Source organism: Hyperolius riggenbachi, chromosome 2, assembly GCF_040937935.1.
Source record: "Hyperolius riggenbachi isolate aHypRig1 chromosome 2, aHypRig1.pri, whole genome shotgun sequence".
Taxonomy (NCBI): domain Eukaryota; kingdom Metazoa; phylum Chordata; class Amphibia; order Anura; family Hyperoliidae; genus Hyperolius; species Hyperolius riggenbachi.
Window position 1 is genome coordinate 403,866,015 of NC_090647.1, and position 27,973 is coordinate 403,893,987.

General features: G+C 44.4%; 1 protein-coding gene across 1 annotated transcript in view; it reads right to left on the minus strand.

The window, feature by feature from the left end:
• Positions 1 to 27,663, minus strand: part of NME7 (NME/NM23 family member 7) — a 311,856-nt gene extending 284,193 nt beyond the window's left edge. Inside the window, exons 1-2 of the mRNA XM_068269804.1 lie at positions 27,586 to 27,663; positions 9,158 to 9,265 (exon numbers count right to left, since the gene is read on the minus strand). Of these exons, the coding sequence (XP_068125905.1) occupies positions 9,158 to 9,265; positions 27,586 to 27,642 (165 nt within the window). The 5' untranslated portion in view covers positions 27,643 to 27,663. The remainder of the gene's footprint in view (positions 1 to 9,157; positions 9,266 to 27,585) is intronic.
• Positions 27,664 to 27,973: the final 310 nt, after the last annotated feature.

The window sequence follows — 27,973 nt, forward strand, 5'->3', positions numbered from 1 at the left end:
TAAATACAACAGCAGGAGGAGGAGGAGGTGGAGTGACGTGTGGCACTGACAGCAGGCAATGCATAGTGTGGACCCTGGCGGTGGGACCACTGACAGCAGCAGGATAAATATAACAGCAGCAGGAGGAGGAGGTGGAGTGACGTGTGGCACTGGCAGCAGGCAATGCATAGTGCGGACCCTGGCGGTGGGACCACTGACAGCAGTAGGATAAATACAGCAGCAGCAGGAGGAGGAGTGACGTGTGGCACTGGCAGAAGGCAATGCATAGTGTGGACTCTGGCGGTGGGACCACTGACAGCAGGAGGATAAATACAGCAGGAGGAGGAGTGACGTGTGGCACTGGCAGAAGGCAATGCATAGTGTGGACTCTGGCGGTGGGACCACTGACAGCAGGAGGATAAATACAACAGCAGCAGCAGGAGGAGGAGGAAGAGGAGTGATGTTTGTGTGGCACTGGCAGCAGGCAATGCATTGTGTGGACCCTGGCGGTGGGACCACTGACAGCAGCAGGATAAATACAACAGCAGCAGGAGGAGGAGGTGGAGTGACGTGTGACACTGACAGCAGGCAATGCATAGTGTGGACCCTGGCGGTGGGACCACTGACAGCAGGAGGATAAATACAGCAGCAGCAGGAGGAGGAGTGACGTGTGGCACTGGCAGAAGGCAATGCATAGTATGGACTCTGGCGGTGGGACCACTGACAGCAGCAGGATGAAAATGAGCGCGGTGTAATATGTTGCCGCTTTATAAATACAATACATAAATAAATTCATAGGTAAATCAATGCAGCAGGCCAGCAGCAGCAGGAGGAGTCAGGTAGAAATACAATAAATACATAAATAAATTCATAGGTAAATCCATGCAGCAGGCCAGCAGCAGCAGCAGGAGTCCGGTAGAAATACAATAAATACATAAATAAATTCATAGGTAAATCAATGCAGCAGGCCAGCAGCAGCAGGAGGAGTCCGGTAGAAATACAATAAATACATAAATAAATTCATAGGTAAATCAATGCAGCAGGCTAGCAGCAGCAGGAGGAGTCCGGTAGAAATACAATAAATACATAAATAAATTCATAGGTAAATCAATGCAGCAGGCCAGCAGCAGCAGGAGGAGTCCGGTAGAAATACAATAAATACATAAATAAATTCATAGGTAAATCAATGCAGCAGGCCAGCAGCAGCAGCAGGAGTCAGGTAGAAATACAATAAATACATAAATAAATTCATAGGTAAATCAATGCAGCAGGCCAGCAGGAGGAGGAGGAGGAGTCGTCACGTATGGCAGGCAGCAGGAAATGTATTGTAATTCCCAGGCAGGCACCTCATGTCCTCCTTTCGCCGACAACAGGTGCCAGGAACGTGCCTTCTATCCAGGCCTGGTTAATCTTCAAAAATGTCAGTCTGTCCACGCCCTCTGTGGGCAGACGAGAGCGCTTTTCGGTGACCACGCCACCGGCCGCACTGAAGCACCTCTCAGACAGCACACTGGAAGGGGGGCAAGACAATACCTCCAGGGCGTACTGCGCAAGCTCCCTCCAGATGTGCAAGCGCTCCACCCAGTACTCCATGGGGTCCACAGGCTCTTCGCTGCCGGTGTCAAGCCCACTGAAGGACCCCATGTAGTCGGCCACCATCCGGATCATGCGCTGGCTGTGACTCTCACCGAAGGTGGCTGCTGCCCACACCTTCTCTCTCGGCTGCTGTACCTTCATGTAGAACGCCTGCGTCGATGACAGCAGGTCTCCTGGGCGCCTGACGCTGCTGCTGGCCGCAGGCACCTGCTGCTGTGCTGCTGGCTGCTGGACAGGGACAGAGGGAGTGGAAGGCGGGGGGAAGGCTTCCTCCAGTCGCCGAACAAGGATCTCCTGCAACTCCCTTGCTCGCTGCTCACGGTCTCTGGCAGGCAGAAACTGATCCCACCTCCCCCTCAGCCGTGGGTCCAGGATCATGCTGATGCAGGCGTCCTCCCTCGCTTGCATCCGCTTGACCGTGGGGTCTGTGCGCAGGCAGCGCAGCATGTGCGCTGCCATGGAGAACAGGGTGGACCGTCTAACAGAGACATCAGGGTCAGCCTCCTCCTCCTCTTGCCCCTGAGACTCTTCCTCCTCTCTCCACCCTCGCACCACTGCTGCTGCGCTCCGATGTCCCCCCCCCAGCAGCAACGTCCAGCACCTCCAACTCCTCCTCCTCCAGGGACTCAAATACCTGCGGAGCAGTGGACTGCGCAGGCGGCTGCTGTTCCAGCTGCTTCAGGGCCTCCTCTCCCAAATCCACCAAATCGCCAAGTGCCCTGTCCAGCAGACAAACAAAGGGCACCCACTGGCAGAGGGATGCCCGTTGTTCACTCACCAGGTTGGTTCCCTGCAGGAAGGGAGCCAACACCAAGCAGACCTGCTGCATCTGCCCCCATTGCGCGTTGGTGAGGAGCTGGAGTGTGGTGCTGCTTCTGCTGCCGGTGCCGGTGACAGTGGCATCATAGATGTACCAGTTGACAGCTCTCCTCTGCTCAACCAGCTGCTCCAACATCGCCAGGGTGGAGTTCCAGCGAGTTGGCACATCTATGATGAGGCGGTGTCGTGGCAGGCCCTCCTACTGCTGGATGTGTGCCTGTTTTGCTGCGGCAGCTGCTGAGCGGCGGAAAGTGCGCACAATTTTCCGCGCCGCTTCTAACAGCTCCTCCATCCCCAGGTAGGTGCGCATGAACTTTTGCAGAACCAGTTTCAGGACGTGGGCCAAGCAAGGGACGTGGAGCAAGTCTCCACTGCTGATGGCAGACAGCAGGTTGGCGGCATTGTCGGACACCACCAATCGCACAGTGAGGCCTCTGGGGGTCAGCCACGTCCTCTCCTGCTCCCTGAGATACCGGAGCACGTTGGATGCCGTCAAGGAGTTCTTCCCCAGGCTTTTCATCTCCAGCAGCGCTTGGCAGTGGCGGACCTTTACGCTGCTGGAGAGACGGGATCGCTTGGCGGTGGGAGCTGCTGCTTCTCCCCTGACCCCGCGCGGTGGCACCACGTAGTGGGCGACTGGTGCTGCTGCGCCAGAGGATGGACCTGCTGCTTTCTCGCTCGGGCTTTCCACCAGGCTGACCCAGTGGGCCGTAAAGGACAGATAGCGCTCTGTCCCAAACCGGCTGCTCCAGGAATCCACGGTTATGTGGATCCGCGCACTGACAGCGTGATCCAGCGCGCAGCCCACGTTCTCCATGGCAGAGCGGTGCAGTGCTGGGATCGCCCTGCGGGAGAAATAGTGGCGGCTGGGGACTTGCCACTCCGGGATCCCAACCTGCAGCAGCGCTCTGATGTCACTCCCCTCCTGCACAAAGGAATATGGCAGGAGCTGGGAGCACATGGCCCGGGCAAGTAACCCGTTCAGCAACCGGATGCGCCTGTGGGCAGGAGGCAGCACCTTGGTCACACCGGGGAATGCTTCGCTGAGCAGGGTCTGGCGGCGTTTGCCTGCACGGGAGGATGAGGAGGCCACTGTGGAGGGAGCTGATGAGGCCACTGAGGACTGGCTGCCCGGGGGGGGGGGGGGGTGGAGGGTGGGAGTGAGTTGCTGCTGTGCTCCTGCTGCTGCTGGATGGGCAGGAGGGGCTGCTGCTGGATGGGCAGGAGGGTCGGCTGCTGCTGCTGAAATCTGTGCAGTGGCTGTCTGGCTCTGACCACTGCCTGCACCACTTTGCATAAGCTTCTCCAACTCATTAAAGTCCTCAAAATGTCTGCTCTGTAAGTGGGTCTGCAGGCATGAGGTACTCAATTTGTGGATATCGCGACCTCTGCTGAGACTGAGATTGCAACTGTTGCAAATTGCACGGGTCGAGTCCACTGGGCACTTGGTGAAGTACCGCCAGACTGGGGACTTCAACCTGCTCTTTGAGCTTGAGGGCTGGGGTTTTTGGGTGCCCTTGGAGGATTGTGCCTTTTTGGTTGTAGTTAGAGGTTTGCTGCGGGTGGTGGTAGCGACTGAAGCAGCAGGCTGTGGCTCCTGCCTTCCACGCCCTGTGCTGGCCGCCTTGCTGCTGCCGCGCCTCTGCGCCAGAGACGCCTCCTCCTCCGATGATGAGCTGCCTTCAACCAACTGTGCTGGTGGTACTGGTGGCACATAGGGAGGATCTATCAAGTCATCATCATCAACCCCAAACAAATCCTGTGAGCCCGACTCAACCAACTCCTCTACCTCAACATCCCCTGCATCACGCTCCTCCTCCTCAGCGCCAACAACAAACTTCTGCACCTCAAACTCCTCCTCCTCCTCCTTGGATGGCCCCATCATCTCCAACTCATACTTCTCCAAAACACCCCTGTACATGGTCACAGTCTCAGGGGAGAAGAGAGCGTGCTCATTGAGGGCAGGCTGGTCGATGGGGTCACCATGACCATGGCCTCAAGCACTGGTGGAGGCCTGCTGCGGACAGGAGTGCTGGTGCTGGTGGCACTAGTCTCGCTGGTGCTGGAGGCCCGGCTGGAAAAGGTGGCTTCCTGCCCCGCCATCATTTCCACCACAGCCTGCACCTGACTCTCCCCAATGGGCCGTGGGCGACGACCCCTCTCAAAGATGGGCGCAACACGCTGCTGTTGCGCCTCTGCTCCCTCCTTCCTGTGGTCAGTGGCTGGCGGCGGACCAGTCCCAGACCTGCTGCTGCTGGCAGTGGCTCCTGCAATGGCGCTTCCTCTCCTGGTGGTGCCTCGCCCTCTACCTCTACCTCTGCCAGTCATTGTGCACTATACAAATACAGTAAAAAAAATAAGTAGAAGAGGGCGGGAAAGGGTGTAAACTTTAATAAAGTCTGTGTTGGTGGTGACTAGTAGTAGTAGTAGTAGGCAGTAGTAGTACACACGCAGGTAGAAACACCTAGCATACTACGCTACAAGTAAGTCGTGCGGCAGACAGTCGATGACAATTACAATCGCTCACACACGGTCAGACGCAATCAATCAATAGGCTCGGGCAGGCGACAGACAGTCACAGGTCACTCACAGCGGATGCTGGTGGTGGCCTGTATGTGTTGTAACTCTTATTTATTACACACACTACGGATGATAATAAAATCACACAGTAAAAGTGAAAAAAAAATATAAGTGAACGGGTACTAGTAGACTAGTAGTATAGTAGTAGACACTAGTAGTATGCACGCACGCAGGTAACTAAGAAACAACTAGCGTACAACGATACAAGTAAGTCGTGCGGCAGACAGTCGGTGACAATTACAAACGGTCACACACGGTCAGACACAATCAATCAATAAGCTCGGGCAGGCGAAAGACAGACACAGGTCACTCACAACGGATGCTGGTGGTGGCCTGTATGTGTTGTAACTCTTATTTATTACACACACTACGGATGATAATAAAATCACACAGTAAAAGTGAAAAAAAAATATAAGTGAACGGGTACTAGTAGACTAGTAGTATAGTAGTAGACACTAGTAGTATGCACGCACGCAGGTAACTAAGAAACACCTAGCGTACTACGATACAAGTAAGTCGCGCGGCAGACAGTCGGTGACAATTACAACAATCGGTCACACACGGTCAGACGCAATCAATCAATAGACTCGGGCAGGTGACAGACAGTCACAGGTCAGGTCACTCACAACGGATGCTGGTGGTGACCTGTCACAGTCAGTAACTAACTAACACAGTACTGAAACTAATAAAGTAACAGACTACAGCAGTAATAATTAACTAAACTAGTACTACTAGTACACAACTAACTAGAATCCCTAACCTACCTAAGCTAGTAGTAGGCGAAGGCTACCTAGGCTAGCAGGCCTAGCCTGCTCACAGACTAACACTAGCCTAGCACAGTATACACTATACACTAGCTGACTAAAAACAATCAAAATACTAGCTAACTATATAAGACAACAATAAATGTGTTTAGGAGGTGTTTAGGAAGCAAAACACTAGGTTTAGCAGTGAAAAGCACTTGCTCAGACACAGCACAGCGCTGGAGAATCTCTAAGTACCAGCAGCAGTCACACAAGTGCGTGGCTCCGCAACATGGCTGCCGCCTTATATAGAGGAGGGGAGGGCCAGGATCCCCTCCTCTGATTGGTTGCTAGGGTTGCCAGGTCCTCGGCAGGAGGACTTCTGATTGACCCAATCACGTCATCCCCGAATCCGAAACCACAGCTCCATCCGGCCGAATTCGAGCGCGCACATTCGGCAGGCTTCGTATTCGGGTTCGGCTCGGATTGCAGCATTCGGGTTCGGGTTCGCATGCGGCAAACCCAAAAAACACCCGAATTTTTCGGGGTCCTGCTGAGCAACCCTGTACACTACACTTCTGGCCCATTACTGTTCTAAGGAAGTGAGCATTTGACTCACGAAACTCGTCTGATTGTGCAATAAAATAGTTTGTTTAACATAAACTCTATACATCTTATTGAGATGGGATACCTATTTTATTACATCCACTATACACTACCCTGGCCGACTCTCATCCAGCTGTTCTCCAGCTCTACTTTCCTTTGGGGGGGGGGGGGGGGGGGGAGGGCCTCTGGCCCGATCTATTTTATAGACAGAACGACCACCAAGAAAAAGAGATCTCCTTCTAAACCCGAGTGCAGAACGGGTGTTCCCCACATGCGCAGAAGGTGGTTGCAATTTAGCAACCCTGGATTGTGAGTACCCTGATTTATTTCCTTTAATTACCCTTCCAGGTGTCTGACTACACTATATTGGGCTCCTATCCTTCTTTTGTTTTATTTTCAGGGTCAACTGACTAACCTCCCCCAGGTCAGCCATATTCATCTCTCACATCAAGATTGAGCCAGCAGTGCTTCTTTACTACCTTTGATTATTGATGATATGACACAGGACAGAAACAAATGAATGATCCAAAACATATAGCCAACGCAACACAGGAGTTTATTAAAGCAAAGAAGTGTAAAATTATTGAATGGCCAAGTCAGTCACCTGATCTTAACCCAATTAAGCATGCATTTTACTTTTTGAAGACTTAACTTCGGACAGCAAGGCCTACAAACAGCAACTGAAAGCTGCTGCAGTAAAGGCCTGGCAGAGCATTAAAAAGAAAGATGCTACCGTGCGCTCCCGTCACAGCCTGTTTCAGCAATAATTAGTGAAAGGGAACATGTTTTTTCTTTAGCCATTTAGTTAAACCCCAAGGGATGAATGATCACTGCTATAGCAAATTGTAGTGACCATTCATCCCTCACCCATGCACAGATCTGTAAATAAATAAGAAAAGCATGTCTCTTCTCCCAGGATCTGAATTCTGCATAGAAGCCCGCAGCACACCACGATAAAATCCAGAAATTGTATTTAACATATCCACATCCAAAAAGACAGGGTGTATACAAAGATAAGGTGGTATACGAGTAGGCCAGATGGCAGGGTCCCGCTAAATCTCCCAGATCGATCCTTAGGAAACCGACATCCCCTCCCAGAAAACAGATGAATCTTCAAGTGTCACTCCAGGCAGATGCCTGGTTTGTCTATGCCTAGAAATGACCCGGACTTCAATGACATGACTAATTCAAATCTCTTTTAAAGCTGAAGTGGTCAATCTTCACAGCTGGGCAACAGATCAATTATATGATGTGAGTTTTGGAGCTATGCATGTCAATGAAGAAATGGGTTAGTCCAACAGTGCTTTAATTAGATTATAAGTAGACTAGCTGACCTAAGCCCGTTTAAAAATGGGCTCTAGGTCTTTCACTGCTGCCTGCCGCACGCACCGTCCGCCGTGCACACGCGCGCACCCACCCGCCGTGCTCGCTCGCCCGCCCACCTCCTGCCCCAACGGATGTGTCGGTGCAGGACATACGCAGTAGCACAAAAGCACTGACACAGGGACAGGACGCAGGGACACAGGGGTTTTGTATACAGTATAGAGATGAATTACTATTATCCATAACAGATTTATGAAAGGGCAATCCCAGAATATATGAAGTTGGGTACCCTGAAACATTTGGTATCTCCAACAACAGGCTGGTGTTGAGGGATAATTTTGTATTCTCTTGCTACTACCAATGGCTAATATGGAATATCATTCTCTTTTCTTGTATGCAAGCAAAGCCTCACTGTTCAACAGATCCATCCTTAAAGAGGAATTCTAGTGAAAATAATGTAATAAAAAATTGCTTAATTTTTACAATAATTATGTATAAATTATTTAGTCAGTGTTTGCCCATTGTAAAATATTTTAAATCCCTGATTTATATTCTGACATTTATTACATGGTGAAATTTTGGAGCTAGTCTACTTTAGGGGACCCACCGCAAATCCCCATAGAGAATTTCACCTGGGCTGCAAAACGGAACAAATGTCTTCCGTTTGCTTGTTTAAACCTCCACAAGCCTTATATCCCTGGGTAGCTAAGCAGGTCCTCTAACGAATTTTGCGGTTTCGGTCAAAAAAAAGTTGGAACTGACTGTACAGGAGCCGCCGAACGGCCGCAATTTCGGGTCCGTCAGCCATCTTTGTTCTGCTCTGCAGGTCGTTTCTTCCTCCTCATTGGAGGGATTGTTAGGTGGGGGCGTGCCAGCTTCTGTCGGCAGCTAACGAACCCTCCAATGAGGAGAAAGAAAGGACCTGCACAGCAGAATGAAGATGGCCGACGGAACCGAGATGAAGGCCGTTCGGCGGCTCCTACACAGCCCATTTCAACTTTTTTTGGACCGAAAACCTCACAGTTCGTTACAGGATATGCTTACCTATCCGTGGGTATAAGGCTTGTGGGGGTTTAAACAAGGTGAAAGCGGACATTTGTTCCGTTTCTGCAGACCAGCTGAAAATGTCTATGGGGATTTGCGGTGGGTCCCCTAAAGTAGACTAGCTCCGAAATTTTTACTGCTGGCAAGTGATGTAGTTGCTGCATGCTGTTTGGCAGTTGGAAACAGCTGTAAACAGCCATTTCCCACAATGCAACAGGGTTCACAGACAGGAAACTGCCAAGAGTACGTACTCAGAATTTCTTTGTGGGAGGGGTTTCACCACAATATCAGTCATACAGCGCCCCCTGATGGTCTGTTTGTGAAAAGGAATAGATTTCTCCTGTAAAAGGGGGTATCAGCTACTGATTGGGCTAAAGTTCAATTCTTGGTCAGAGTTTCTCTTTAAGGTAGAAAATAAGCTAGTATTGTCTCTGAAGACGCTACCTTGTATGCAAGTATATTCTCACCATTTCAACGGATCCATCCTTAGGGTAGAAAAGAAGCTGGTAGCGTCTCTGAAGAGCAGCGTTTGGATCATACCATTCAGCAACAAATACATATCTGTCCTCTTCACTCTATAAAAGCAGTAGTATATGTATAAATATAAGCAGCAAGGAAACAAAAAAACAGATCATTGCACTTTTAATTTAAGCAAAGAAGTTTTATAATGAAATTAATGTAAAGATTTTAAGGAGTTTACACGATATTCTACTGTTTGCATTTCCTTAAAAAATGGCAGATGCAAATAAAACACCATTAAAAAGAACTTGTAGTGAAAATAACATAATAAATAAAATTTCTCATTGTTTACAATATTCATTTATAGAGAATTTAGTCACTGTTTACCCATTGCAAAATCTTTACTCTCCCTAATTTACCTTCTGAAATTAGCACTAACATCTTTAGTTCTGCCAGGTGATCTGTACAGAATGTTCGTTACTAAAAGTTCTATGTATAGAGTGAGATACTGCTTGCTTGGCAGTTGGAAAAAGCACTTATTTCCCATAATGCAATGTAGTTCACACACAGCAAACGGTCAGGACCTTGGGATAGGTTTCACCACAATATCAGCCATACAGACCCCCATGATGATCTATTTGAGAAAAGGTTAAGATTTCTCATGGGAAAAGGGGTATCAGCTATGGATTGGAATGAAGTTCAATTCCTCTTTAAACTACTGTATAATAAAACACTCAGTACTGCATGTACAGATTCCTTCCTGCCCCCTCCCTTGCCTATCACAATTGTTACAACATTAGAGATGTAAGCAACATACTATAGTAGGAGGAAGACTTTTCAGAGGAAATAAATCTATACCTACTGTAACAAATGTTGGAGAGGCAGCTGCGGTGAATAGCGCTACCTCCGCGGCTGCCTCCAGCTCCGTCTAGCGTTGTATCCGTGCCTCGGGCGTCTAGCACGCCGAGGACCAGGGATGGTCGTAGTCAGCCAACTTCGCTACGCTGGAAATACGCGTAGTTTTGCGCAATTACGCTTCGCCAAACTACGGCTGCGAAAACAAATATTCGCTTCGTATGCATTTCATAGAATACGCGTTAAAATACGCAATTACGCGTAGTGCGAAGTGTAGTGTATGCGGATACTTATGCCCATATGCAGAACATTGTACGCATTTATTTATTTATAAATGCATAAAATGGGAACCCTTCTATGCGTACATTCCCCTTTCCAATGCGTAAATTTGTATGCATACAATCGCATGGGGAAAATTAGACGCGAGTAACCCATTCGTAGTTCACTACGCAATACACTATGTTAACTACGCTTAGTGGGCGTAAGCTACGCATAGTGGTACTTCGCTACGCGTAAATTCGTATGCGTAGTTTTGAAACTTCGCCTATGAACTACGATGTGTAGATGCGGACTACGATGCGTAAATTCGCACCGCCGTAGTTTCTGCTCATCCCTGCCGAGGACGGGTCTGTCTATTGCACATAGGGTTGCTTTGTCGCGTGTGCATAGACAGGACCTTTATGCTAGGAGGAGGCGCGTCAGCTGACCAGCCGGTCGGCTGACGTAAGAGAAGACGCTCGCCACTCCTCATTGGCCGATAGGAGGGGGCGTGCCTGATGGGTCTCCTTTACTTCAAAAGTCTAGCTGATTCACTCGCAACTTGTCTGCTGTTGCGAATACTTCGTGTTAGCGCTCAGACCCTTAGACAGTTCCGGTGTGCTTTGATCCGGGAGGAAACCAGAGATTTCACACAAGATAGGAATTGTTCGATAGCTCTAATCATTATACTACTGTGTATTATTTGTGCATGACTCTGGCTCGTTCTGACTATTCTCCTGCTCAGCGATTCTGTACCTTTGCCCATCTGATCTTGCTGCTGACTCTGCCTGTTTATACCTTTCAGTCTCTGCCTTCAGATTTTGTACTGCATCTGTCTGTCTGTTGCCAAACTCGATCTGTCTGACCTCTCTACTCTCACCAGAGGGCCCTTGACTCTGGTGAGGGGCGCTGTACTGTTAGTACCCACCAGCTCCTCTGGTGAGGTATTGTTAAACCTATCAGTACTACTGTTGCACCAAATCAATATATAATTGTTGCCACCACAGCTTCTGATATACCAGTATTATAGGTGATTCTGCAGCTCACCATTTAATCAGGTATACATCTGCATTATAGATGATACTGCAGATCACCTATAATCAGAATTCTGTTATTTGCTGACACAAATCATTACACCTACATAAATATTACCGTAATCTACAAAAACCTTAATGAGTATAAAAGTTAACATTTATTAGTAGAATAAGTAAAAATGTGACAAAAAGTCCAAACAGACATTTAAAGGGACTCCGAGCAGTGCAGAAACTATGTAAAGATGCATATCATTTTAAAGCTCTCTTTCTCCTCTTTCCAATGATATATAAACCGCCGCCCTACGCCTTTTAGTGTTCGCTATTTTCGTGATTGAAATTGCCGCGGCCGCGAATTCAATCGCAAAAATAGAGAAAAACTAAGAGGTGTAGGGCGACGATTTAGGTGTCGCCAGAAAGAGGAGAAAGAGAGCTTTAAAATGATATCCATCTTTCCATAGTTACTTGTATTACACAGGACGACACTTTCCCCAGTGTCAGCAGCTCCATTCAGCAGAATGGAGCTGCTGACTTTAGGAAAAAGTCGCCCTGTGTAATACAATGTAACTATGGAAAGATGGATATCATTTTAAAGCTCTCTTTCGCCTCTTTCTGGCGACACCTAAATCGTCGCCCTACGCCTTTTAGTTTTCTCTATTTTCGCGATTGAAATCGCGGTCGCGGCAATTTCAATCGCGAAAATAGCGAAAACTAAAAGGCATAGGGCAGCGGTTTATATATCATTGGAAAGAGGAGAAAGAGAGCTTTAAAATGATATGCATCTTTCCATAGTTTCTGCACTGCTCAGAGTCCCTTTAACCACTTCAAAATCACAGGTTTTTTCCCCCTTCAAAACGCAAGCAATTTTCACCCTTCCCCTTATTCATTCACCAATAATTTTATTGCTACTTATTACACTGAAATGATCTATATATTATTTTTTGCAGGATTAACTAGCCTTTCTTTGGGCACTACTGTTTGTTAATAATTATTTATTGTATATGAATTTTACAGGGAAGAAAAAAAAATCATAATTTCTCAGCTATCAGCCATTACAGTTTAAAAATAAAATGTGCTATTGTAGATGGTAGCAACAATTGTTTCTGTATTGTGTTTCTTTATCAGTTAGCCATTAATAGGTATTACGATTACCAAACTTTAATTTTTCTACTTGCTATTGTAGATAAAACGCACACATTTTATTTGCCCATTTGTCCCGGGTATTACAACATTTAAATGATGTTCCTAGTACAATGTATTGCAATAACATTTTATTGGAAATAAAGGTGTATTTTCTCGGTTTAGAGTTTTGTTAATTTTTATACCATAGCAATAATTACAAGACTTTACTTACAACAATAATAATAATAAAAAGTCTCTAAGGTAACTATTTATGTATTTTCTTTTAAAGTGTAACTGTCGGGCATAAAATCAAAAATCAATTATTTATTTTTATCTGGTAAACAAGTAATAAGGATGCTAACCAGGCAATCCAAAAGTTAAAATCTCTATTACTTTTCTTGTTTATAAATGATCATTCCCCAGTTTACCTGACTCTTATTTTATACGTTGCCGCACAAAGGAAGTTGCAGGGCATGCTGGGTTGTCTTTTTTTGCTTCTTTATTTCCCCTCAGACTTAACTAATATACAGAAGCAAAAAAGGACAACCCAGGATGCCCTGCAACTTCATTTTTGCGGCAACGTACCAAATAAAGAGTCAGGTAAACTGGGGAATGATCATTTATAAACAAGAAAAGTAATAGAGATTTTAACTTTTGGATTGCCTGATTAGCATCCTTATTACTTGTTTACCAGATAAACATAAATAATTGATTTTTGATTCTGTGCCCAACAGTTACACTTTAAACAATGTATTTTTTTTTTACAAGTGTATTTTGGTAACTATGGGGTAGTGGTGGAAGAGGTTAAAAAATAATAAAAATGCATTTATTATTATATGTAATAGAGTATGTGGGTGTATTTTTACTTTTTGACCACAAGATGGCACCACACTTAGTTCCCGAGTACTGTAAACAGTACACGGAAACTATTTAGTGTATCTGTTTACTATCACTTTGTAAATGAAAACCGAAATCTTGCTGACACTGCCTTTCATTCATTGCAAGCACTGTGATCAGGTTTGGGAACAGCTGTTTCCCATTCGCTGATTACAGAGCAGTGGGATTGTGACGAAGGCAAACAGGAGCGGCACAGCAATGGCGAAAGGTGGCGGTAAGTAAACAAAACGCATATCTACGCCCCGGATCCATAAGTGAAGTATACAAGGGGTGTAGATATGTGTAGCAAGAAAGTAGTTAAAAAAATGACAAGAATAAGACTCCACAATAATTAATAGCCTATCCAGATACAGTATAATCTCATTATAGTAAACTCTGGTTTAGTAAACATTCAGGTATAGCAAACTAAATGTCCAGGTCCCAGCAAAGCACCATTATAAGTATATGGGAGTAACACCTGCTATAGTAGACCCTGATATAATAGAAATTCTGTTAATGTAAACCTGTTCTTTGGCCCCTGGGGCATTCTGTATCCAGCTACAGTGAAAAGTGGGTGGGCACATTCGTCATATGTCAGTCAGAGACCCATGAGCTGTGGGAGGTTGGAGGGCTGGTAGCCATTTGTAGCCTGCTTGCTATCTGCACACTACTCTTGTACATTACCTTAAAATCACCAGGTGGTGAGACCTATGCTTCTTATGCAAGCTGCTGCCTGATTACTCAGGGAATTGCAGGACATCTGTACTTGCTTGTGCATGGATGCAATACTACAGTATTATCCAGGCTGCACAGAAATGTGGACAGAGGAGCACACTATCAGTACTGTATCTGCAATATGTCAGAATAAGAAAAAGAGGCTTGTCTGGGCCCTAAACACTTTGAACAGACAAAATCTAAAGACTGGAAAAGGTGTTATGGACTGATAAATCAAAATCTTCAGTTCATCATGCAGGATTTGTGTATGCTGTTGAGTGGGCAAAAGGATGGTTCCTTAGTGGGTGACATCAGCTATCAAATTAGGAGAAAGAATTGTGATGGTCTAGTCTGTTTTGCTGAATCCAGGATTGGGGAAATGAGGAACCAAGAATCAAAAGGGCTATTACAGCATTCTGCAGTACTATGCAGTACTCACTGGTATGTGCCTTGTTTGTCAGGGGTTGATCCTACAGAGAGATAATGACCCAAAACCTAAGTGCAACCTATGCCAGCTATAACTAACTTAGGTAAAAAAGGACAAGATGATAGGTATGGAGCTCCGTGAAGCTGCCCCCCACACACACAATCAGCACAAATAAAAATTCTATCATGATTGGTTAGTGCTACGTTCGTGCCCATTTGTGCTGCAAAAATTAAGATTTGTGCTGCTTTCATTTTGAAGATAATAGCACTTACTATTTCCAAAACAACACCATCACCCAGTCCCAATACAACAACCTACAGACATAAAATTGGTATGCTGCCAGCAGCAGATCAACCTAGATTTTCCATCCTGTCAGATATCCTGTCAGATAGATCAAATCGATCAAAATTGATCGAAATCAGCCGCAAATTGATAGAGGAATTCAATAGAATCGATTGCTGATCGATTCTGTAGAATCGATCGATTGATTGATGGCTGAAATCGACCAGTGTATGGGCCCCTTTAGAAATGGCCAGCATATTATTCAGACTTCAATCCCATTGAGATGGTTTGAGATGAATCAGACAGAAGAGTGAAGATTACAAAATGAAGCTGATAAGGAGAGGACAGATGGCAGATATAAGAGTAATATTGAGACAAATAGTAATGTAGAGCAGAGAACGCACAGGGAAAAATGCAATCAGCCACAGTAGTTCCATATAGCGTAAAGACTGCTTGTTAAAACTATTTTTCAAACACAGAAGACAGGCGCTTCTCATATCTCTTCACGGGGCAAAATCAGACATGCGTTATGACTAGTGATGGTGTAAAATGCTAATGGTTCTGCGTTGTTGCATGTTTTATGCTGATTTTATGCATCTCTGAAATGGGCTAATTAAATGCAGCAACTCAAAAACATTGAAATCTTCTTGACCTCCCCAGGTATGATTGCATTATAGCTTAAAGCAGACCTAAACCTAGGACTTCCTCTGTACTCTAAAATATAAGCAACAGCTTAATACCCTTTAAAGAAAAACATGTCCTTGTTACAGCTTACAGAGCTGCTGCAGTGTAGTTACTTCCTGGCTTGCTGGGAGCACAGAAAGGGATAAACTCCTGAGTTTACATACAGCCTAATTGACCAGCACACCTGAAGCACATATTCAACAGAGACAACCATTCAAATTACAGTGGCTCATTACTTCCACATAGGGGAGAATTAAGCCTTGTATGTACAGCAGCCGGCAACCCCACCACCTGCGAGCGATCGGCTGGGCGGATCTACTCAACCCCAGTGTCACTGATCCCTCTGCCGATTCCATTGTTTCAGCTTTTCCCCTGCCTGGGCATCACGCTTGCGCTGCTCATTGTCCCTCCGTCATCCCCCCGCCCCCGCATAGCAACACAGATGACACACTTCTGTGTCCAGCCTGTCAACCCCAGTGACACTGATCCCTCTGCCGATTCCATCATTTCAGCTTTTACCCCTGCCTGGGCATCACGCTCGCGCTGCTCATTGTCCCTCCGTCATCCCCCCGCCCCCGCATAGCAACACAGATGACACACTTCTGTGTCCAGCCTGTCAACCCCAGTGACACTGATCCCTCTGCCGATTCCATCGTTTCAGCTTTTCCGCTGCCCGGGCGTCACGCCCGTGGCATCACGCTCGCGCTGCTCATTTTCCCTCCGTTATCCCCCCACATAGCAACACAGATACACAGATGACACACGTCTGTCCAGCCTGGCACAGCGATGTCACCCAAGGAGATCGTGTCCTGATCCTTGATGGGCGACATGCGTTGTTAGTGTGTATGCACCTTTAGACAGATTGTTAGCTCTAAATACACACAGGTTGGGTGCCTCTGTTTTCATCAACTCCTGTGGTAGATTTTAGGTAATCTTTAAGATACAATATCAGGGTGATATAGCATATTTATAAGTATATCTCCATAAGTGGGTCAATAGAATTATGGTCCTGAGCCCTCTTTCTGCATGACAATTTAGCAAATTGAGTTTTGTCTTTCATTTAGCCTAGCTCCATGCATAAATCTGACCTGTAAATCACACACTGATCTGAGCAAATAAAATAAGTACAGAAGGCGTTGTTATATTATTTTGTAGATTAGTTCAGTGAACCTCAAGGCTACTTCACATACTTTGTTCAAATCAGCTCTACACTTCTTCTACTCTTTCTGCATATCTCTGGAAATTATTACTAGCAGTTTCTGTGATGGCAAATACAGCAGACAATAGATTACAATAAAGTTCAGCATCAGTAACAAGTTATTTAAAGGCATAGTCTTCAGTACAGTCAGAAATATGTGTCTAGCAACATCCAGCATAGTTCTCCTGTGAGAGGTGAAGTGGCAAGGTGAAACATACACAGCACACGTGTTAATCAGGTCTCTTTAAGACATGACAGGCTCAATTCAATTACAGGAGAAAATAACTTGCACCAGGCAAGTAACATTATTGAAATGCATTGCATACACCAGTGGCTGATTCAACTAGCAAAGTGATGCTTGTGATGCCAGGGTGAATAATAATTTGCCTTATACATTAACACATTATGTTTGAGCATTAAGGCATCCGGCTTGAGTATTAGGCTGGGTTAACATTAGTGGAGGGAAGCACAAGGGAAAAAAATGCCATATTGTTATCACGTATTATCCAGCAACGCTTATGTGGCATTAGGGCTCTTTCACATTAGGCAAGCGTGCACGAACACGATTTTGTGCGCGCGTTATGATCTAAGGTGCGACGTCAGGAAGTTGTGGTGCGATGCTGATCAGCTACGTTAGTTGTAATTCACCCGGCGGGAAAAACGCTTGCACCAGACGATTAAAAGCTTTGTCTAATGTGAAAGGTGACATGAAAGTCAATAGACTTTCATGTTAACCTGCTTACCGCATCCTAGGAGCGATCCGTCAAAACACATGGATCAGCTCCTAGTGTGAAAGAGCCCTCAAACATGGGCGTAACTATAGACCCTGCAAGGGATGCATCTGCAGGGGGCCCCTGGGGGGGGGAGAAATGTATTTTCCCTGTCCTGAGAGAGAGGGAGAGGGAGCCCCATCCAAAGTTTTGCAAGGGGGCCCAGTGATTTCTAGTTACGCCCCTGCCCTCAGATTTTCATTATTTCCTATGTTGCCTGAGAGAACACCTGAGGAACACACAGATGACCTTGATGTTACATTTGGAGTAATTGAGAATGTTACATTTGGATTAAATGAGAATGTTACATTTGGCGTAAGGAACACACTGCATTCCAGCATTAAAACATGATCAGATCACATCTGTGAAACAAAATCTGAACCAGTCTTCAAGTAACAGTGAGTCATGAAACAAAACAAACATTTTAAAACACAGAATTTGGTCTACCTAAGAATGATTAAAGTGGACCTGAACTCTTGAACAGGACAGAAGGAAAACATAGAGAAATGAACCCTGTATGTATTTAGAGAGTTTAGACTGTCTAATTCCTCCTCATTTGTGTCTAATCACAAGTTGTAATTGGATCTCTCCCGTGTCACCTGACTGCCACGACAGATAAGGCAGATAAGCTAATTTTAAAGCATAGGATGTTAACAATATGTCTGCTTCCATGAAAGCAGGAAGTAGAAACAGTGCACATTTATTTCAGGATTTGTATCAGCTGTAACAAATATTTTTTTTTCTTTTAAAGGTTATTATGCTGCAGGGCTGGGCCGAGGCAAAGGCAAGAGAGGCTCCAGCCTCAGGGCACAGTGTAGGAGGGGGCTCACAACTCACTCAGCTATCATTCCCCTATTGAAGCAGAGAGAAATAAGAAAAGGGACACATGGCAGTGAATGCAAACCAGATAACTAAAGATTAAGGTGTTGGGGGGGGGGTGTTGGGGGCCCTGGGGAGCCTCTTAGTCTAATAGCAATCAGTGTGTGATGGCTGGGGTGGGAGGGATGGAGAGGCACACTTTGGTGTCTCAGCCTTGGATGCTGGAGGACCTTGTCCTGGCTTTGTTATGCTGTTGCGTATCTTTTAGAGCAGAGAGGAAGTTCTGAGTTTAGGTCAGCTTTAAAGAAGAATAAAGTAAATATTCTGGAATGGCCAAGCCAAAGTCCTGACCATAATCCAAGTGAATTGCTTAAGAAAGAGCTGAAGTGAAGGTGCCATGTGTAGAAACACACCAACATCCAAGAACTGCAGCAGTATATTGCGCAGGACCGATCAACAGTTATCACAAACATTTAGTTGCAGTTATTGCTGTACAAAGTGGCCATTCCAAATACTGAGCACACAGTTCACTCACTTTTATCAAGTGCAGATGTTATTCAATTTTTTTTTTCAATAAATACATGACCAAATATAATAATTTTTGTTTGTTTAAATACATTTTCCTCATCTGCTAGTCTTGTATAAAACACACACACACACACACACACACACACACACACACACACACACACACACACAGGCAAATTTTGACTTTTACTCAACCAGCATGTAATTTTTTGATGAGAAATGACATAGGTGTCTTCCAAAAGATAATAAGATGATGTACAAGAGGCATTATTGTAGGGAAAAAAAACATTTCACAGCTTTTATTATTTACATTGGAGCAAAAAGTGTCCAGTCCAAAATTATTCATACCCTTCACAAATTGTCACAGTCTATGGGAAAATCCAAAGTTCTATACCATAACAAAAAGTACCCTAATTACCCTGATTAATTGGGAACAGCTGTTTTAATCAACTCAACAGGTGAAAAAAAGCAGCTCTCTGCAGTTGGTTTGTGGACAGTGATGGCTAAGACAAAGGAGCCCAGTGAGGACCAGAAGCTGTACATTTTGGCTGCTCACAAGTCAAGAAAGGGCTACAAGGCTATTTCTAAATGTTTTCCATTTCCAATGGCTACAGTGCAAAGTATTATTAAAAAATAAAAGATGTTCCGCACTGTGGAAAATTTCAGGACGTGGTTGGAAGCCAACAGTGGCACCTGTGTTGGCCAGGAGGATAGTGAGAGTGGTGAAAAACAATTCAAGGACCACCACCAAGGCCATCCTGGTGAATCTGGGCTCTGCTGGTGGCAATGTAGCAAGGCAGACAATCCAACGGACACTGCAAACTGCTGGGTTCCACGAGTGTAGACCAAGGAGGACTCCACTTCTTCAGATAAGACACATAAAAGTTTGCTTGGCCTTTGCAAATGCTCATCTGGACAAAGAAGAGACTTCTGGTCTTCGGTGTTATTAGCATAAAAAAGGAGAAGCCTTCAACCAAAAGAACACCATCCCCACTGTCAAACATGCCAGTCAGTCAATGGATCAGGGAACCTAATCACAGTAAACAGCACCATAAAAAGAGCAATACGGCCTAGTGCACACCAAAAACCGCTAGCAGATCCGCAAAATGCTAGCAGATTTTGAAACGCTTTTTCTTCTTTTTCTGTAGCGTTTCACCTAGCATTTTGCGGTTTTGTGAAGCGTTTTTGGTGTAGTAGATTTCATGTATTGTTACAGTAAAGCTGTTACTGAACAGCTACTGTAACAAAAAACGCCTGGCAAACCGCTCTGAAGTGCCGTTTTTCAGAGCGGTTTGCGTTTTTCCTATACTTTACATTGAGGTAGAAACGCTTCTGCAATCCAAAATCTGCAGCAGCCCGGGAGTATGCGTTTCTGCAAAACGCCTCCCGCTCTGGTGTGCACCAGCCTATTGAAATACATTACCCTAGCGGATCCGCAGCTGCAAGCAGATCGCAAACCGCAGCAGAACCGCTCTGGTGTGCACTAGGCCTACATGAGGATTTTCAATGGCAACATCAGGCTGTCTGCAGAGAAACCTGGCCTTGGCCACCAGCGGACATTTCAGCATGACAATGACCCAAAACACATAGCAAAAGTGGTGAAGAAATGGTTAACAAACAACATAACGTTTTGGAGTGGCCCAGCCAGAGTCCTGCCTTGAATCCAATTGAGAATCTGTGGAGGGAGCTAAAGATCAGGATGATGGCAAGAAGACCCTCCAATCTGAAAGATGTGAAGCTCATTGCTAAATATGAATGGGCAAAAATACATGTGGAGACATGCAAAAGGCTGGTCTGCAATTATAGAAAGTGTTTGATTGCTGTAATAGCCAATATAGGCTTTTCTATTGACTATTTAGCAGAGTCAAAAATAATAAAAGCTGAGAAATGTTTTTTTCCCCCCACAATAATGCCCTATTATCTTTTGGAAGACACCAATGTCATTTCCAGTCAAAAAATAACTTGCTGGTTGAATAAGAGTAACGTAAAGTCAAAATTTGCCAGGGGTATGAATAATTATGGGCAGCACTGTAAATATATATATATATATATATATATATATATATCGTTTCCTTAACTGCTAGCAGTTCCAGGACGTAGATTCTACAACCTAATTAGTGCTGCTGTAGGTTCTAGGATGTAGAATCTACATCCTACATTAAACATTGGTCGCCTGCCACCATGCTCCTGTGAATGATTGATGCTACCTGATAGAAACAATCATTCAATAAAGTTAAGAATACAAAACAAAAAAAAAAAAAAAGGTTCCAAAAGTTAAAAACAAAATCTAAAGTTACATGGTCCCAATAAAATAAAAAGCGTTTGTTTGTTTTTTAATCCCCAGTTCATTTTTAACCCCAACCTAGCCTACTAACCCATTATTAACCACTGCAATACCTATACCTGTTTATAGATTTTTTAATGACTGCTGTCTATAGCGATTGGATGCAATTGCTAGGGCGAAAATACTCTACAAATGTATTGCTCTGCCGTTTCCTAGCGATACGTCTGTATAGCACTATGGCCCATAGTGTCGCCATAGGGAATGCATCAGATCGCCACAGACACACAGGCTGGTGATAACGGTCCGCCACATGCTCAGCTAGTAATAAAATATGGCATATGGGGTATGATTTTAACCGGGAAGGGCCAAAGAATTCATGTTTTTGTGTTTTATAACTGTGAGAGGTGTCATGTGAAAATTAGGAAGGGTGAAAAATTAAAAAATAGGTATTTTTTGCATTTACGCCTAATATTTCCCCATAAAATGACAATAAAATAAAATAGTTTTGGGAGAAAAATATTACCCAAAGAAAGCCTAGTGTGTACTGAAAAAAACAAGATATATATCACTCAGCTGGCATAATTAAAAAGTTACTGCTGTATCAAAACGACACAGCTAAAATGTCAAAAATATCAGGAGCCTTAAGGGGGAAAAACCATGAAAAGGTGGAAAGGTAATCTACTTTTGGGACTTTTGAAAATCAGATGATGATTTAAAGAGGAACTCCAGTGAAAATAATGTAATAAAAAAGTGCTTCATTTTTACAATAATTATGTATAAGTGATTTAGTCAGTGTTGGCTCATTGTAAAATCTTTTAAATCCCTGATTTACATTCTGACATTTATCACGTGGTGACATTTTTACTACTGGCAGGGGATGTAGCTGCTGCTTGCTGTTTTGGCAGTTGGAAACAGCTGTAAACAGCTATTTCCCACAATGCAACAAGGTTCACAGACAGGAAACTGCCAGGAGTACCATGGTCCTCAGAGTTTCTTGTGGTAGGGGTTTCACCACAATATCAGCCATACAGAGCCCCCGATTATCAGTTTGTGAAAAGGAATAGATTTCTCATGTAAAAGCGGGTATCAGCTACTGATTGGGATGAAGTTCAATTCTTGGTCACGGTTTCTCTTTAAATCACATTCATATTAAAATATAAAACATGTCAAGGGTTCATATTCACAAACCTGCTGTGTTGATACTGGTTTCTGCATGGTTTTCTTCTTATCCTGCATCTCGGGATGTGAATATCACTAAGGGCCCATTCACACTAGGGAACGCAAATAGCTAGCGATTATCACTAGCATTTTGCGGCTGCGATTTTTTTCACATTAATCGCATATTTTTTACTGAATATTTTATATACTTATACGATAGTTTACAAAAAAAGGTTACTCTTGAAAATCTCATAAGGGCCACTGGGATTAATTGGGGTATACAGTATTTAGTGAGTGGCTGTAAATTTCACGTGCCTAGAAATAGAAATAATATAACTCACGTTATACAATTAGCATATATGTTTGTGCTTTTATAAAATGCGTTACTGGCTGACAAAATGTCAAAAGTCAGCCAGTAACTCACATTACACAAACAATATAGACTAACAAGTATAGCACAAGATACAATAACTGTGTAATGTGTCTTACACAGTTTGCATAAATGCTAGTATGCTTTCAGTGCACAAGTAAAATTGAATACCATTTAGTGAACATACCCCATAGTGAGGACTTATAAAAGGTTAGTGAAATAACATTTATACAACTTAAAGAGAAACTCCAACCAAGAATTGAACTTTATCCCAATCAGTAGCTGATACCCCCTTTTACATGAGAAATAGAATGATTTTCACAAACAGACCATCAGGGGGCGCTGTGTGACTAATTTTGTGCTGAAACCCCTCCCACAAGAGGCTCTGAATACCGCGGTACTCTGGGCAAACTGCCACAATGTAACAATGTTCACAGACAGGAAATGGCTGTTTAAAGCTGTCTGTAACAGCCAGAGCAGCTAGAAACAGCTACATAACTTGCCCACAGTAACAATGTCACCATGTAATACATGTCAGAATGTGAATCTGGGAGAGGAAAGATTTTACAATGAGCAAACACTGACTAAATCATTTATACATAATTATTGTAAAAATGAAGCACTTTTTTTTATTAAATTATTTTCATTGGAGTTCCTCTTTAAGTTCCGAGTACATAACTACAACTGTATCCATTTCTAATAAAGCCAGAACTAAACTGAACAAAGTCCAATAATTTGTTACTGTAAGTGTGTGCATATGATCATATAACTACTACATGACTAATATTTTAGCATATATTTATACAGTCATGATTACAGCTATAAGAGTGTATGTTACTGTCTCAAGGTTTTTATGTTACGGTCTCATGGTTTTTCTTACACTGTCATGTCTCTGATGTAACATTGCCTGTGCACTGTTTTACGTTTATGTCTCTGCTGTATCTTATTATTTGTGAGCTGCCCTGTGATGCTAAAACCAATTCCGGGCATGATCCAGTCATGCTTGGCGAAATAATCTGATTCTGATCTGATTCTGAAGAGAATGACTACCGGTAGTTTGTAGATTAGCATATGGTGACTAATAAGACAAAAACCACCACAATCCCAGCCCCTGCCAGATTTAATCATGTATTTTTCCAACCACAAGTTTAAAACCAATTTTCTCAAAAACTACTAGAGTAGATAGACAATGGAATACTGAACTTCTGTCCACTTGCTGGTACTGGATGCTGCTGAAGGACTCCTTGCTGGAAAAGCAATGATAAATAGTGTGCATCTCATGCTGGGCATACACGGCTCGTTTCTTCTTATCAATCGAGCCACTGATGGCTCGATTGATAATTTCCGGCAAGTCCGATTGCCCGCCAGATCGATTCCGCGCTCGATACCGGCGGGCAGAACAATAGAAAAAACGAAGCGCTGATTACCGCTGATTAGAAAGCGCCCGCGGGGACGAGCGGGAATCGATCCGCGCGGTCGAGCGGTGACAGGATGTCTGCGGGGGACCATTAGAAGCCCCGGGTAAGTTCAACTCATTTTCCCCCGAACCCCCTACAGTATTCCTTTAAGTTTAAGTAGTAAGAAGATTACACCTTGTAGTTCAGTAGTCATATGGAATCTAGAGGGTCACTGTATGCACAGAAGTAGATCTGAATATTAGGGCAGGTACAGTATTTATAATAATAATTTCTATATTTGTATGGCGCTTTTCTCCTGTCAAACTCAAAGCGCTTGCGAGGCAGCCACTAGAGCGCACTTAGCAGACAGTAGCAGTGGTAGGAAGTCTTGCCCAAGAAACTCCTTACTGAATAGGTGCAGCTTACTGAACAGCAAGAGCCGAGATTTGAACCCAAGTGTAGAGATGAGCGTAATGACCTAATTACGATTTCGCGAAATTTCGCGTAGTTAGTGTAATTACGATTATGGCCGTAAGTACATAATCGTAATGAAGAAGGATTTCGCGAAATTTCGCGTAAGCGTAATTTTCGCATTACAGTCGTATCATGCCGTAATTTCGCATTAAACGCTACCGTAATTTCGCGTTAAACCGTAACGCTCCGTATAATATAAAAAAGCCGCCGACTTTAAGGGTTAATAGCAAAGCCCCCTTAAATGCTAAGAGCCTCAAATTTGGAGAATATATTAAGAAGATCAGGAGGAATAAGAGGAAAAATTTTTTTTTCAAAAAAAGACCTTATAGTTTTTGAGAAAATCGATGTTAAAGTTTCAAAGGAAAAATGTAAACATTTAAAAACCTGCCGACTTTAACGGTTAATAGCAAAGCCTGCTTAAAGTTTAGGAACACCAAATTCCCAGGGTATATTAAGGGGATCAGTGGGAATAAGAGGAAAAAAATGTTTTCAAAAAGACCTTATAGTTTTTGAGAAAATTGATTTTTAAGTTTCAAGGGCGAAAATGTCTTTTAAATGCGGAAAATGTCAGTTTTTTTTGCACAGGTAACAATAGTGTATTATTTTCATAGATTCCCCCAAGTGGGAAGAGTTTTACTTACTTCGTTCTGAGTGTGGGAAATATAAAAAAAAAAAACGACGTGGGGTCCCCCCTCCCAGACCTCTTTAACCCCTTGTCCCCCATGCAGGCTGGGATAGCCAGAATGCGGAGCACCGGCCGCGTGGGGCTCCGCACCCTGACTATACCAGCCCGCATGGTCCATGGATTGGGGGGTCTCGGAAGGGGAGGGGCAGCCAAGCTTTCCCCTCCCCCTCCGAGCCCTTGTCCAATCCAAGGACAAGGGGCTCTTCTCCACCTCCGATGGGCGGTGGAGGTGGAGGCCGCGATTTCCTGGGGGGGAGGTTCATGGTGGAATCTGGGAGTCCCCTTTAAAAAGGGGTCCCCCAGATGCCCACCCCCCCTCCCAGGAGAAATGAGTATAGAGGTACTTGTACCCCTTACCCATTTCCTTTAAGAGTTAAAGTAAATAAACACACAGACACTTAGAAAAAGTATTTTAATTGAACAAAAAACATAACCACGAAAAAAGTCCTTTAATATTCTTAATTAACCATTAATACTTACCTGTCCCTTTAAATAAATGATCCCTCGCAATATCCTCGGAAATGTTCTATCAGTTACAATGTAACAAAGTTATTACAATGTAACAACTTTGTTACATTGTAACTACGCGGCACCCGACGTCACTCACCGCCGCCGCCGCGTCTGTGCTGCAGGACCCGACAGAGCTCTGAGCTATAGCTCAGAGCTCTCTAAGCATCTTTGTATTTGGGCTCCAAGGAGCCCCATTGGTCCTTAGCAGACCAATGGGGTTCCTTTAAATCAGAAGGAACCCCATTGGTCTGCTAAGGACCAATGGGGCTCCTTGGAGCCCAAATACAAAGATGCTTAGAGAGCTCTGAGCTATGTCGGGTCCTGCAGCACAGACGCGGCGGCGGCGGTGAGTGACGTCGGGTGCGGCGTAGTTACAATGTAACAAAGTTGTTACATTGTAATAACTTTGTTACATTGTAACTGATAGAACATTTCCGAGGATATTGCGAGGGATCATTTATTTAAAGGGACAGGTAAGTATTAATGGTTAATTAAGAATATTAAAGGACTTTTTTCGTGGTTATGTTTTTTGTTCAATTAAAATACTTTTTCTAAGTGTCTGTGTGTTTATTTACTTTAACTCTTAAAGGAAATGGGTAAGGGGTACAAGTACCTCTATACTCATTTCTCCTGGGAGGGGGGGTGGGCATCTGGGGGACCCCTTTTTAAAGGGGACTCCCAGATTCCACCATGAACCTCCCCCCCAGGAAATCGCGGCCTCCACCTCCACCGCCCATCGGAGGTGGAGAAGAGCCCCTTGTCCTTGGATTGGACAAGGGCTCGGAGGGGGAGGGGAAAGCTTGGCTGCCCCTCCCCTTCCGAGACCCCCCAATCCATGGACCATGCGGGCTGGTATAGTCAGGGTGCGGAGCCCCACGCGGCCGGTGCTCCGCATTCTGGCTATCCCAGCCTGCATGGGGGACAAGGGGTTAAAGAGGTCTGGGAGGGGGGACCCCACGTCGTTTTTTTTTTTATATTTCCCACACTCAGAACGAAGTAAGTAAAACTCTTCCCACTTGGGGGAATCTATGAAAATAATACACTATTGTTACCTGTGCAAAAAAAACTGACATTTTCCGCATTTAAAAGACATTTTCGACCTTGAAACTTAAAAATCGATTTTCTCAAAAACTATAAGGTCTTTTTGAAAAAAATTTTTCCTCTTATTCCCACTGATCCCCTTAATATACCCTGGGAATTTGGTGTTCCTAAACTTTAAGCAGGCTTTGCTATTAACCGTTAAAGTCGGCGGGTTTTTAAATGTTTACATTTTTCCTTTGAAACTTTAACATCGATTTTCTCAAAAACTATAATGTCTTTTTGAAAAAAAATTTTTTCCTCTTATTCCTCCTGATCTCCTTAATATATTCTCCGAATTTGAGGCTCTTAGCATTTAAGGGGGCTTTGCTATTAACCCTTAAAGTCGGCGGCTTTTTTATATTATACGGAGCGTTACGGTTTAACGCGAAATTACGGTAGCGTTTAATGCGAAATTACGGCATGAACGAAACGCGAAATTACGCGTTGAAAATTACGCTTACGGTATTTTCAATTACGATTTTAATGGCAATTACGCTACCGTAATTTCGCATCGTAATCGCAAATTTCGCATGCGTAATTTTAGTAATGCGAAATTACTAAAATTTCGGCTCAACTCTACCCAAGTGTCATGTGTCAGAGGCATCCAGTCACTTTTTGGAGATCCATCCTCACTAGAGGTTTGATTTGCGATGGGTATAGATGTAAACCAGTATGAGGCCTGAAACCCACTAGAGCGTTTTTTTGAGCGTTTAGGGAGCGCTTCCAATCGCTAGCGATTTCCCTATATGCTCTGACAATGTAAATGGATGGGACAGATTACACTAGCACGATTGCGATTAAAGAGGAACGGTCGCGAAAATCTTAAAATTTAAAACACATACAAATAAGAAGTACATTTCTCCCAGAGTAAAATGAGGCATAAATTACTTTTCCCCTATGTTGCTGTCACTTACAGTAAGTAGTAGAAATCTGACATCACCGACAGACTTTGGAATAGCCCGTCTTCTCATAGGGGATTCTCAGGGTTTTCTTTCTTTTTAAAAGCACAAAGGCCAGTTTCCACTAGGAGCGGTGCGATGCGGCTACATAGCCGCATCGCACCGCAGGTGTCCTGAAACACATGCACAGCAATGGAAGAGTTTCCACTGCGTGCATGTTGTGCGGAGCGATCCGTGAATCTGTAGCATGCTGCAGATTCTCGCACGGCCGCATCAGCGTCCTATCTCCACCATTGACTTCCGCATCGGGAGATGCGGAAGTGATGCGGCCGGCGGCGGAAGTGATGTGATGCGGCTAGGTAGCCGCATTCGCATCACTAAGTAGTGGAAACAGGCCTTTAGT